The sequence below is a fragment of the Mytilus galloprovincialis genome, chromosome 10 (genome assembly GCF_965363235.1).
Source record: "Mytilus galloprovincialis chromosome 10, xbMytGall1.hap1.1, whole genome shotgun sequence".
Taxonomy (NCBI): domain Eukaryota; kingdom Metazoa; phylum Mollusca; class Bivalvia; order Mytilida; family Mytilidae; genus Mytilus; species Mytilus galloprovincialis.
The window spans coordinates 84,561,870-84,575,104 of NC_134847.1; the positions used below are offsets into that span (position 1 = coordinate 84,561,870).

A 13,235-nucleotide genomic window follows, 5' to 3' on the forward strand; every position below is an offset into this window, starting at 1 on the left:
GGGAGACTTCCAAGCAGCATCCAGTAACAATTATTTCTTGATAATTTTTTTTTCTTCAAAAAGTTAACCACGCAATCTACACATTTACAATCTATTTGAAATATTACAATCTACCGTTGCAAACTTTCCACAGGTGCTATCCAGCACTTTGGTTAGCCATGTCGGCCATGTTGGTTGACAGACGGGGTCATCGGACACAATTTTTAAACTAGATACGCTAGTGATGATGGTGGCCAAGTGTGGTTGAATTTAGTCCAGTAGTTTCAGAGGAGACGAGTTTTCTAAAACTTAAGACGACGACGGACGACGGATGCCAAGTGATGAGAAACGCCCACTTGACCGTTCAGGTTAGGAAAGTTAATAAAAAGAAATTGTTTTTTCCTGGATGATTTCCTCATATGAAATATTTCGCGAAATCGGAAAGTTATGTGTAAGCATTTGAAGTAAAATAAAATGGTAATGGAGAGAAATTTAAATCACAATCATAAGCAAATCATGTATTTTAGATTATCAATTTAGATGGTGTTTCCCCCAGCATCAATTTTAAAATTAGGAACAAAGACGGTACAATTCAAAAATAGTTTAAATTACAAAACAGACTATTGGACTTTTTTGTTTGCTGTTTTTCAATCATTGCTCTTAAGTAAAGTGTGAATAGTCAGTATGAACCAAACTTAAGAATTTTAATTAAAGCCGTTTTTTATTGAAATATCATTCAGAGTTACTTCAGAGAAAGCAAATTCATTCGGAACAAATGTGTTGCCGCATTGAGGTTTCGGTGTAATGTTTGTCATTAAAGGCTTTGAATGAGAAACAAACGTAGTTTCCTTTTTTATGTTTTCTGGAGATACCGTATTGCCTTCTTCTAAAGATTTAGATTGAGGAGCCGCATGTGAGATTCCTAAAAAGGGGCAGTCATTCTGTGTTTGTCGGTGAACACCAATGGCATAATCGTCATCATCATCTAACCAATTATCTGTTTTAGATTTGAAATGACAGGATTTACAAACGACTTCATCGTCGTTTCCTTCATAGCTAAAACCTGCATTTACAAGAGGCTCGGGTCGAACTATGTTTTTATCAGGCCAATTTCTATTTCGCTCATTTTTCTGCAACAAGAATGAATGAAGTCTTTCCATATATTCATTGTCATATACCAGTTCTTCTATGAATCGAACTTTGAACGGAAGCAAGGGATGTCCCGATGGCCAATGTATATGTGGTCCGTTGGGATTTGTTGGAGTTAAAAGTCCGCTTAATTTTGCCTGTTCAAGAGCAGCTTCTAAATATTGTTTTATGTCACTTGCACTACTAATTACTACACAATTTCTGTTCGGAAATCTATTTTCTCCTATTTTGTTATGTTGCCCATTATGCGTAGCAAAAACCCTGTCTTTACTCTTGTCATAGCTTGAATCTTTTGATATATCTTTATTCGATTTATATCCAATTCCTTGGTCATGATTTTCATTTGACTCTGGTGAAATGTAATTATCATTTCTAAATTCATATTTCTGCACCGATTGATTACTATTGATATTGAAAGTATTTATCGGACGACATCGGAAAAGTGTACCCAATATAATACTCGATCGCCTTGTTTCGATGAAAATTTCACGAATATCAATTTCGAATAGCATGCTTGATGCTACACTTAAATATTGGCGCATTTGATCTTCATTTTGGCTCATTGTCCAACACACGTTATTCGCTTCTAAAACAATATCATTTTCAGTGAAGAAATTCTCTAACCCTCCTGGAGACATAAAATAAGACCGTTTTGTGTTCCTTACTTGTATTTTTCCGTTTCTATATAAGTCCGACAAAAAATCACGGTCGTCTAAACATATTCTTATAATAATTATTGCGTCTCCAGGATCCTGCAAAAAATGTAAAAAATAGAAAAGACGCATGACAATCTTTAACGTTAAAAAGTAAATAAAGTCACTTATGCAGTCAGTATATTTGTGTTTTCACTCTGTGACGTTTATATCATTTCATTAAAGACCTACGCGTACACTGTAATATAAAAAGAGATTTTGTTAGTCAGGTTATGCTATGATGTCTCAGATGCAGAAGTTCAACTACCGCGAACAAAATTTTTTTTTACTTTTGTTTGGTGGTGTTGAACCCTTTCAGACTTGTGTAATATTTTTTAGTGTACAGTATCATTAGCATATGACCCAGCGCCCCGTAAGATTGATAGTTTGTTAACATTCAGACATTATAAATTAAAAGATTGAAAATCAGAAAACGTAAAATACTATTTTCTTTGACAAATTAATCAGTCTTATTATCTACTTTCTTTTTTCATTTATTTTCAAATAAAAAAAAACAGCTCAATAGTGAAAAAAAGAGAACATTAGAACTGTCTCTTTATACAGATAAAGACGCTTTTTAGGGATTTGTCATTAAAGTAACAACTCCCCGATGCGGTAAAATGCATTTCATTAATCTTACTCTGGTTCTATTGTCTTTTAGTCTTTGAAACCTGATTGTTGTTTTGTGTCGATCTGACGAGCTCGAGGTCAAGCCCTTCCCAACTGATTTTAATAGTTTGTTATGGTGTAATATTACACCACGGTCTCAGGCTTGGTGTTAAACGTTTTATCCTGTCGCGTTCTGTACAGGCATAATGCACATCTATAGATTTGAATTTCATGACGCCAGGAAACGCAGATCCGATGAGAGTACCCATATTGTAGGCTTTACAAAGAGGCACGATTTTGATTTTCATTAGGTTGTGGTACACATATCTGTAGAAAGGACACAGATTTAAGGTTGTACATAAAGTTGTCCCGTTAATATATATTAAACGAATGACTGTAGTATTCTTCTGTCTATTAAGAAATAAAAAAAAATAAAGTAGCCTTTTATTCAAAAGTATGCATCCCAATTTGAGGTCATTTCAAAAAGGCAGAACAAATATTAGTCATTCCTTATAAATTGATTATTAATTTCATTTTCAAGGATTAAATCAGGAAACACGTTGATGACGTCACGGTTATCTGAAAAATAAGGTATGTCTATAAGCTGATAGACAAAAAAACTTTCAGCCGACCAGAAGATATGTTACATCTAAATTTTTAATTATAAGTCATTTAAGATCACGAGCGACACATGTATAACAAATTGCCTCATTACATTGCAATCTGTATGTTGGGTTTATTGCTGTCACAAAAAAGAAACGCATTACCGAGGTTTTTCACTTTTTCTATCCCAGTGTCAAATTTATTATTTACAACTGAATTTTGACGCTCATAATACACAAATAATATGCTAGATTAACTTACATTTTTTGAATATTCTGTCGTCGATAGAGAACGATAAAGTTTATTGAAGTCTCTGTCTTTCACATCATCTTGAACACATTCTAGAACTTCATTTCCTTTTAATAGATTTCACAATTTTCAATCAGAATATTTAAGTCTGTTTTTCATATTTTAACAGATGAAACATATAGAACGAGTATAAAAAAACAATTTGTTTTAGCAAGTTGATATGGCATGAATGTATAATAATTGAACTGAACGCTCTGCACAATTTGTTTGGTTTCATTTTTCCCTCAATATTCCAACAATTTTATACTCATTTTGTTGTGCGTAAACAAGAGAAATGCACGTTTTCGACGCCATTTTGGTCCCAAATTAACAAGCATTTAATAATAAAAAAAATAAAACAATCTCAACCTTTCTCATGTAGTATGAAATCTTGTCGTTTAATTTTATAGATATTCATACACATACACTTATAATTAAGGTATTCTGGAAACCAAATATTTTTGGAGGAGGACGACAACGTTGAGGACGACATCGCCATACCGCTCTATTGGCAAACTACCACATCTTCTTATCAAAGCTGTCAACTAAAACAGACATGACTGTTACAGTTTTTAACAAATTAACATAATCGGCTATAAACTTGGTTCGTTTTATGAACTCTTAAGTTTATTTATTAAAGTTTGAATTTCATTTTGCAATGGTGATGCCTCTCTTACTTAGATAGATGTATTTTCAATGCTCCTTTTGCTTTTTTTCCTATTTAAGACAATACGGATGAAGTGCCCGCCATAATTGACAGCAATGTTATGTATCTGACCTGCGAATATATGGATTTATGCTGTTCTTCTTTGTATTATCCTTAGAGACGGATGGACGCCAGAGTATATTTTTACAACAATGTCATAAAAAAGGTTTCAGTGTTACCTTTTTCAAAGTCTTTGATATTGCCTGAATCCTGGTCATGCTTTACTAATTCTTTCGAAAATTCAGTAGATATATCGTTTTTGTTCTGAAACAAAGATACAGACAATTAGAAATATCTCACTAAAACAAATTCACAACATTTTTGTTTCATGAAATAGATATGTTTAACAGTGTATGTATGGCATTCAGACATAGCCATGTACTATTTGTATAATTATATTAAAATGTTTCAGAGTTTAGAACAATATAATAATATAGAAAACGAATAAAAAGGTCTATGAAAATACCATCCAATCAAACACAAATAATACTAACAGTTGTAATCATATATTCTTTATTAATTCCACATGATCTTCCTGTCATAAACTGCAGATTTATGCCACCTATATCATTTAGCAGTTTAAGTGCCGACGTCGTTTCTGTAGACACCAACTTTTTTATTATATACCAAGCCACAGACAAGCTATAAAGAACATAATCTATGTAATGTATTTTGATTGTTGTATTTTTTATACAATCAAAGTTTTGAAATTCTTTGTTTCTGTTGTCAAGTTCACCTTTCGCCATTTCTGTATGTTTCAGTGATTATGCACATTAACCGGTTTCATCAGATCCATCATCTCAACTTAATGTGTCATTTTTTCTTCAACAAAAATTAAAATGAACCTCAGCTCCTGTAAAAAAATAAACAAATAGGAATATGACGCAATTTTTCTTGACATATGTCTGTTGTTGGTATAGTAGATTTGAAATGTTTGTTTTTTTTTTTAATTTCATTTTTATTAACCAAATCATAGATCTGTTGAAAGTCTAGCAAAACATTAAAATACCTGGGAAAATGGTGAAGCAGTACAACAAATTATATATCATATTAGTTGAAAAAAGGCTTTACTCAGTAGGTGGGTACAAATAGAAAAAATAACTATCAAAAAACAGAGTGGACGTGAACAACACCAAAAATATACCCAGTACAGATCTGAGAGTCCTTGTAGTTACTGACAGCTAGTTCAAAGTAAAAAAAAAATAATAAACAATGCATCTAAGACTAAATAATTAATAATTCAATGCAATGTATCATCAAAAATCTGAGAAAACATTACCTCATGCAATGCCAAGATACAGATAGATGTCGACAGAGAATTTGAACCATGGATGTACATATATCTATACCAATGATATTTAATTTGCTTTTATTCTACTGATAACAGTCAATATGATTGCCAATAAAAATAATATTCAAAGATATATCTACAAGGATTAATTTGTAACCTTTTTAGAATATCTTTCCCGGGATTATTTTTAATTTCCAGGCTCGGTAAACAACATCTCCGTAGAAATGAGGATATACTATCCCGTTTGAAATAAATTTTCTACATGTACAATCAAACTCAAACACTAAATATTTATATCATGGGAGGAATTTAGTGAAGGTTTTCAGTAGTTTGTGGTAACGAAATCCCTGAATAAATCAAACAGTATACAACACATCAACAATTAAATATATTACTTTCAAATATTTTGAAATTGAAATTGGAAAGGTAAACAAAAAGCTATTTATAGCATTAAGGAATTGTGAAATGTATCAAACACTTGTCAAATACTTCCTGAAACTAATTGTAGTGAGAATTATTATGCGCACGCACACTAAATAACAGTTTCTGTTTTTCAAGCTGCAGAAAAACAAATCGGCAATCAAGGTGCTTAGGATTTATACTTAAATACCACTGTGAAAGCTGTTTTGAGGTAAACAAATATTATATGTAGAGTAGTTAGCATATTTATTTAGTATTTCAAACGGTTTTGCAATAATAACATACAATGAATTTAGATGTATTCCTTATAAGGCTATGTTGATTCATACAGGATCAAACGATATTTAATTTAAATTATGACTAAGAGTTAGACATGTGAGACAAACGTGTGTCATTCACATTATTTATATGAAGCGTTTCGTATCCACATGAAACTTATGTTCATCTGTTCATTTAGTACGTTAAATTGAAGAAATAAACGTTATTATTAGTATAGTATAGGTGGTCGTTTTACATTTACCTCTTTTCTATGAAGCAGATTTGTATTTCCGTCAAAAACATTCAACTTTCATAAACACTATCAAACTGGGAAAACCAATGAAAATCAAACCGGAAAATAATCAAGCTACTTTTAGTATCATAAATACAGTTTCATATTACGAAATATAGGAAATAACAATGTATCATTTTATTGTTTATGCCAACATATAAGTATTCTTATACACACATATACATGATATATTAATAATTCTTCTTGTGTATCCAACGCATTAACCACTAGATACACATGAGTGGTAATCAACTTTGACCTCGATTACGTAATGTTTTCTAGTGTTTATGTATGATTTGCAAATGAATAGTTTTTAATTTTCAGCTCATGTGATCTCAAAATGCGATATAAAACACAATTGAAAAAGCAACTACGATCTAATTCAAGACTTCCGGAAGGGCTGATTCCCCTCCGTTGTATTGCTAAAATCTTAATCACATCAGGTAGTAGTCACAAACCTTGATCCGACACATGAAACCAAACCATATAATAGCCTTTGTGATACAGATAGGTATCGATGAATCATGTTTTGTAAAATATAAACACCCTCATTTGAGAAAAACTTCTCGGAAAAGACATCGTTCAGATAAGGGTTCATCAAGTGGCCGTTTATGCTTTAATTGAGTCATCATTTAACTGCAAACTGTTATAAAGTTCTTGGAAAGGACACGATTTTACTGATATTCAACAATCATAAAAAAAAAAAAAAAAAAAAAAAGATGTAAAAACTTTAAGAACCGATCTAAGAGTACTTATGGTTTAAAGCCATTTCCCCCAAAAAAATAACATATTAGTATACATGTTTCCCATGACCACAATTTCAAACAGTATATATGATATACAACGGTTTGAGCGTAATGACGTCATATGTTTGTCTGTTTATTGGTACTCACATCCAAATCATTTGATATCTATTTGAAAAGTGTCCTTTTAGCAATCATATCACCTAATTATATATTATGTCTGTTTTGTACTTAAAAATAAACATGTTTCTTTTTGTAAATTGTACCCACATTTGCAGGGATCGGCTTTTGCCTGGACGTTTCTTAGAGGCTGTTTCCAAAATTTCAACAATATTTAGTATTTTTATACTTGAGTTCCGTCTTTCATAAGCATTACACGTAATCCGCAAGAAATTTGAAGACGACAGACAGAATGAAAGAGACGTACAAGGTAAGATACACTCACAGGAATATCATAGCTATGTCGCGTTTAAAAAAATATATGGACATAGAAAGTGGGAAGTGACACGAATTGACTTTTTACTATATCAAATTAAACTTATAACGAAATGTCGTCTTACTTGAGCAACACGACGGATGCCACACGAGGGTTAGGATTTTCTTACACCTGTACCTGAGATCACAAAAGTTTTGGTGGAAGTCGTGTGAACCAATTGCAATCTTTAGCTTTCAAAATAAAAAATGAGTTTGACTATTCATTTGGTACCTTTCGCCATTTTCATATGGTAGGTGATATTGAATCTCCATTTGACACAGAATGTTTAGACGAATAAATTATAGACCGTTCGAGCAAATATTATGTCGAATCAAAATTTGCTCTCATGTCAATTGTCTTTTAGTAAACTCAAAAATCGTTTTCAACACAGAACAATCAGGTTGTTCAGTATATAAATAAAGACGAAATGAGTTTAGTTTACTGGTTTTCAAGCAGGTCATACTTGTAGTAATAGTTATAGAAAGGTGTTGGTTCCATCATGCGTCTTTAACCCCGCAACATTCTGTATGTGACTGTACTAAGTCAGGAGTATGTAATTCAGTGGTAGTTGTTTGTTCTTGTAAATCATATTTGAATTTCGTTCAATGTTTTGTACATTTATCAGGCCTTTCGTTTTCTCGTTTAAATTTTTTACATTTGTCATTGTTTATACTTTTATAACTGACAATGCGATAAGAATTGGGATCATTGTTCAGAAGGCCGTAAAGTGACCAATTGTTGTTAAAGTCGATGTTATTTGGTTCCTGGTGGAGAGTTGTCTCATTTGCAATAAAACCCCATTTTCCTATTTTGATTTTTTTTTATCATAAAATAAATAACTATTTTAATATTGTATGGAAACTTAAGGTTCAATCCCTTCAGCATATCCCAACCAAACCCACTATTCTATTACGACAAAAATATTGATTTTCAAGCTTCTTTGTTTCAATATTTCGGCATTCTCTTTATAAAATTTTTAATGAAACAAATTACGTGCTCTGCTACTGTGGCAAACTAGAATGTTATGTATTATCGTGATTTACTGTTATTGTGTAGTCTTCATATATTACTATTATTATTAAATTTACAGTTGAAAAATACAATCTTGTTATTTGTAACCATAGATGTAATTAAAATTGAATAAAAAACCTTGTTTTAAATTAATATAATGTATATAAGTAGATCTTTCTAACAAAATCTTTTGTTTAGCTCAAATTTAAAGTAGTAACGCAGCAAAATAGACAATTTTGCTTCATGAACGCGTTTAAAATAGAACAGCATCTTCATTTTTCTGTAAGCTACAATATCATATATAATGTGTCTCAATAACATTCACATATTCTACAACAATAAACCCTGCTCATTATGAGATTCACAAAATCACCAACTGTTTTTTTTTACTTATAGATTGTAATTCACTTCAATTACCAAAAGGGATATTACGATTATGTGTTTTTCTCCATCCCAATACAAGAATTCAGTAGCCTACCAACAACTGATACTGCATTATTACAACGTGTATATACTGTTTGCGTCGTCCCTATTTTTACATGGAACGACAACGGCGTAGAAACGAACGAACAAGATTCCGTTGATAATAACAACACTCAATTAGAATCACTACCAGATTTAGACGAATCTGAACCATTAAATTATTTTTCAGTCCTGACAGATATAGCTGAGAGTGAAAACAGTTCCCTTTGTTTATATGAAGACCACCCTAATACTAACCAGGCTTTGAGTTCTGCATCTTTCAGTAATTTTGAAAGAAACCGACAACTTGCTCCATTCTCCTTTTCACATGATGAAGCAGATTATGTTGACTTGCGTTCTACCTCAAGAGAAAGATCTGGCAATAGTCAGATGTCTATGAGCTCTCATTATGAACGACCTTTGACAGCATCATCTTCAGTTGAAGCTGTAAGCAACCCACTATCCGCAACTGCATCAGCCCCTATTATCATTTCCAGTGCTCATAGTTTCACCGATGTGTCAGAACAAGACTTCGTTCAACGTCGTTTGCCAGATGAACACCCTAGAATATCTTCGAGTCATGTTAGCAACACCTTCCCAGCTCAAAATGGACGGCTTAGAACATCCGATATTGTACATGTTGATCCAAGAATCTCCAATCCTACTAATACTTCAGGAGCTCCAGTACAAACGCAAACAAATCATATAACTAGACTTGAAAGTAAAAACTTGGTAAATTCAAGAATTCATTGTTTTGAGAATATTGATGATTGTACTACAACTGGAGTTTCGGATGTTGGTGATAACGAAAACGTGACTGATGCTGATTTATTTCCAACTGCAGAACAAAGCAGTTATGATGATGCAGACATTATACTGGTAACTGGGGAGAACCAATTCAGAGTACACAATTCACGTCAACGTTATCTTTCAAATATGCATTCCCCGGAAATTAGGAACAATGCGTTTAGTCATCTCAATTGGCACAACACACGTCCACCTGAGGAAATTACAGAAGGTCAGATGCTTCATCTTGCAAACGGTAAACACTCCATCATTAGCAAGTACAAATTTAAAGTGTTATATACAATATAAAATTCAAATGATTTTGATACATTGGTTTGTAACCGCTACAAAAACCACAAAAAAAAAGCGAAAAATGTCTAGTTTAGATAAACTGTCGTCTTTTTAATGATTTACTGATGTTTCGATTTATTTTTTTAGTTTTCCCCTTATATGATGCAAATGAATTATCCCCACTTTAGTCACATATTAAACAAATTTTTATTTAAACTAAAAAAGCACTTAATATTACCAAGTGTGTTATTTCAATGTTAACAAGCAGTTAACGGAAAGATGACAAATATGCCACGTTTAGATACTCCTTCAATTCTTACGAATCGTTATTGTTATTTGTATGTTTGCTTTGTTTCATAAGGCAGTTGAGATTTCTTAAAACAAATTAATAAATTAAAACTATAGTTATCAATTATCATACAATTTTTCAGAACAAAATGTGTACACTGCCAGAAATCGTTTTACTTCTCGTCTGATTGAGAAAGGTTTTATACCAGAAAGAATAGATAATGCAATCCAACATTTAATCTCAACAAGTACGTAATTTCATTATACAATGAATAGAACAGTGACATGTCTAAGGTAATTTATCAAAAAAAGAAATGACGCAAATATGTTATCAGTTGTATTATTATCAGACATGGGTGATTATTATTTTAATCATGTGTAATAACTTCTCAACAAAAACATGGACATTAATCTTGCATTGACCTAAATCGTGAATATCGCAATCCCTGCAAACGAGCTTATGTATGTACAATGTATACGTTATGGGACATATTCATTATTTTTGTTTTTGTTTTTTGTTTGCCTGGATATCATAATCAATTTAAAGTCATTACTGCCACTTGTTTTCGATCTTACTAGATAAACAAGACAATATCGGTGCCACATGAAAAAAAACCACAGACTTTATATAATCAATGGTTTCCAAACAATTGAAAGTTTTGGTTCATTAACACTAGGTTACTTCAAGTCTTGTGGTCCTGTTTGGCAATACATTTGTCAAACAATTTGTCGCTGGTAGATAATTGTAAAAAGGTAAATAGAGAAAACAATAAAGACAGATTTTGCCAAATGTAGAATGCAGATTTTTGTCAATATATTTTGTTCGATTAATGATTTAACTTAAAATAAATTCCTATTTAAAACGTGTTTATGTTATGTTGACATATCGATATGTTTTAACGTGTGCAATTGTTGGAATTTTCCATGAAGTATAAATGTCTTTTTATGTATAGATCGACACAACTTTTCGTTTGAGGATTTGCATGAATTTCTGCGTAATGAGAAGAGATACGAAGAAGAAAGCAATGGTAAGTTAACATTTGAACACTCAGACAAAGATACAGACTTGAATATGCATACATTTTAATCGAATTCAGAGAATTGACCAAGGTTACCTCTGTTAGCAATAGTTGTATTATCATTCTTTCTTTTCTTATAATTTGTATTTTGTTTCATGTAAAAAATATATTTGGGACTCGAAACAGTACTCCGAACCGCGAAAATCACACTAATGAAGAGCGATGGTTTGCCGCTAATATTGGTGGTCTTAGGCTGTTGTCGCTTTAACACATTCCCATTTATATATTATGTGCTGTTGATTGTGTAAGGTCTAGAGATATATATTTTAGTATGCTGAATTCTCGCATATATACCATAAAAATTTGACGAAATGAAACGACTAAAACTCCAGTGACATTTGTTTTGAATTTTTATTTTGTTTTATTCTTGTCACTACAAAATTTAATCAATTATCAAAAAGTTTTTGTGAAAGCACATGTAATTTATCAAATCTTTATTTAAACATTATTTTGTTTTAGATAGTTGATCACTGTTATTGGTATATCAAAGTAAAGAACAGCCTACAGCCTTCTTGTTATTGTCGATTTCGTTTGTAAAGAAGACGATCGTTTTGAAACAATACTATTGTTAAAATGACTTTACTTCTTATTATATATGACTATATATGAATTTAGTATTTTAAATACGTTGTTTATGTTGAGCATATATAACTGTAATATGTTTACTTAAACAATTTCAGCTGTATTTTTCGTCAAGTAGATGTTATTTCAGACCATGAAAAAGAAAAGCAATGTTCAATCTGTTTGTACATGCATATGTTCTTTACACTATATTGTGCATATCCACTAATACTATCGCTAAGAATATTTTTAGATGTCACTTATGTTAGATATGTAGCAGCACAATTTTGCTAAGATGCCAGGATTTTAGTGAAATAAGATCATAGTTATAGAATAAGTACGAATTGACAGTATAGAATGGAAACAACACGTTTTAATGATGGCATGTGTCCGATGCGTTTTTCTGAATTTTCATCTTCTAAAGGATAACTTAGTTACACTTTAATAAGAGATGATATTTCTGAATCAATATAGCAAAAGTAACAGAAATTATTTTAATACATTATTGTCTACATCAGAACATGCATGCATGTACCAAGTCAGCAATTTAAGAGTTGATATTAAGTCGTTCGATATGTTTGAGTTTTTTATTTGGCCATTTGATTATGGACTTTCCGTTTGGAATTTTCCTCGGAGTTTGTTATTTGTTGTTTTACTTTTTAGTCATTTCAAAAGTCTTTTTATAATAATAAATCTATATGTATTGATCTCTCAATCTCCCAAAAAGTAGAAGAAATGTGCGTTTAAATTGTATGCTATGCCTCTGGGTGAGTTTTCACAGTAAATTATCTTTGAGTTGCACAAATCACTGAACATGTTACTATGCTAACTAAAACCGTGATCCTCGTTTTGAATTAAAGCAGTTAACAATGGGTGTCTGTCAACTAAAGTAAACATTATTAGGAATCTAGAACGTAGTCCATCAGGTTTTCTACTCAGAGTATCCATATTGTAAAGCAAAACATATCTTTGATATATCAAAAACACAAATTCAGCCTGTCAAAGAAATGGTGTCTAAGTCAACGATTGATCATCATTTCAGTAAAACTAAACATTCCTACTACAAGTGTGGCCACCAGAAATAATATCGGCGTCAGTATGGTATTACAAAAATTCATAATTATTACATGATCGTGATGATAAAACATTACAATTGTATTATCAGTAAATACATAGTTAAACATCATTAGTATCTCCTGTTTTGATATTGATCCATAAAAAATAGTAAACAAGACCTATTAGCTTTCTGTTT

At 31.6% G+C, this 13,235-nt stretch overlaps 1 protein-coding gene and 1 long non-coding RNA gene across 3 annotated transcripts; one reads left to right on the forward strand and one right to left on the reverse strand.

Annotated features, from left to right (window-relative positions):
* Nucleotides 1-567: 567 nt before the first annotated feature.
* Nucleotides 568-6,317, reverse strand: LOC143048652 (uncharacterized). Its single transcript, XR_012969907.1, has 5 exons — nt 6,258-6,317; nt 4,521-4,879; nt 4,206-4,290; nt 3,294-3,388; nt 568-1,880 (listed from the first exon to the last, which is right to left on the reverse strand). It is a non-coding gene; the product is annotated as an uncharacterized LOC143048652 (long non-coding RNA).
* LOC143048650 (uncharacterized) lies at nt 5,850-13,226 on the forward strand. Of its 2 annotated transcripts, none has more exons than XM_076222436.1 (6): nt 5,850-5,948; nt 7,309-7,460; nt 8,913-10,020; nt 10,487-10,591; nt 11,297-11,371; nt 11,882-13,226. In XM_076222436.1, the coding sequence occupies exons 2-6, from the start codon at nt 7,443-7,445 to the stop codon at nt 11,887-11,889; spliced, it is 1,314 nt and encodes a 437-aa protein (XP_076078551.1). In that variant the 5' UTR covers nt 5,850-5,948; nt 7,309-7,442; the 3' UTR covers nt 11,890-13,226. The 2 variants fall into 2 exon arrangements, with proteins under 2 accessions (XP_076078551.1, XP_076078552.1); XM_076222437.1 differs by having other exon boundaries at nt 9,169-10,020.
* The last annotated feature ends 9 nt before the right edge of the window (nt 13,227-13,235 follow it).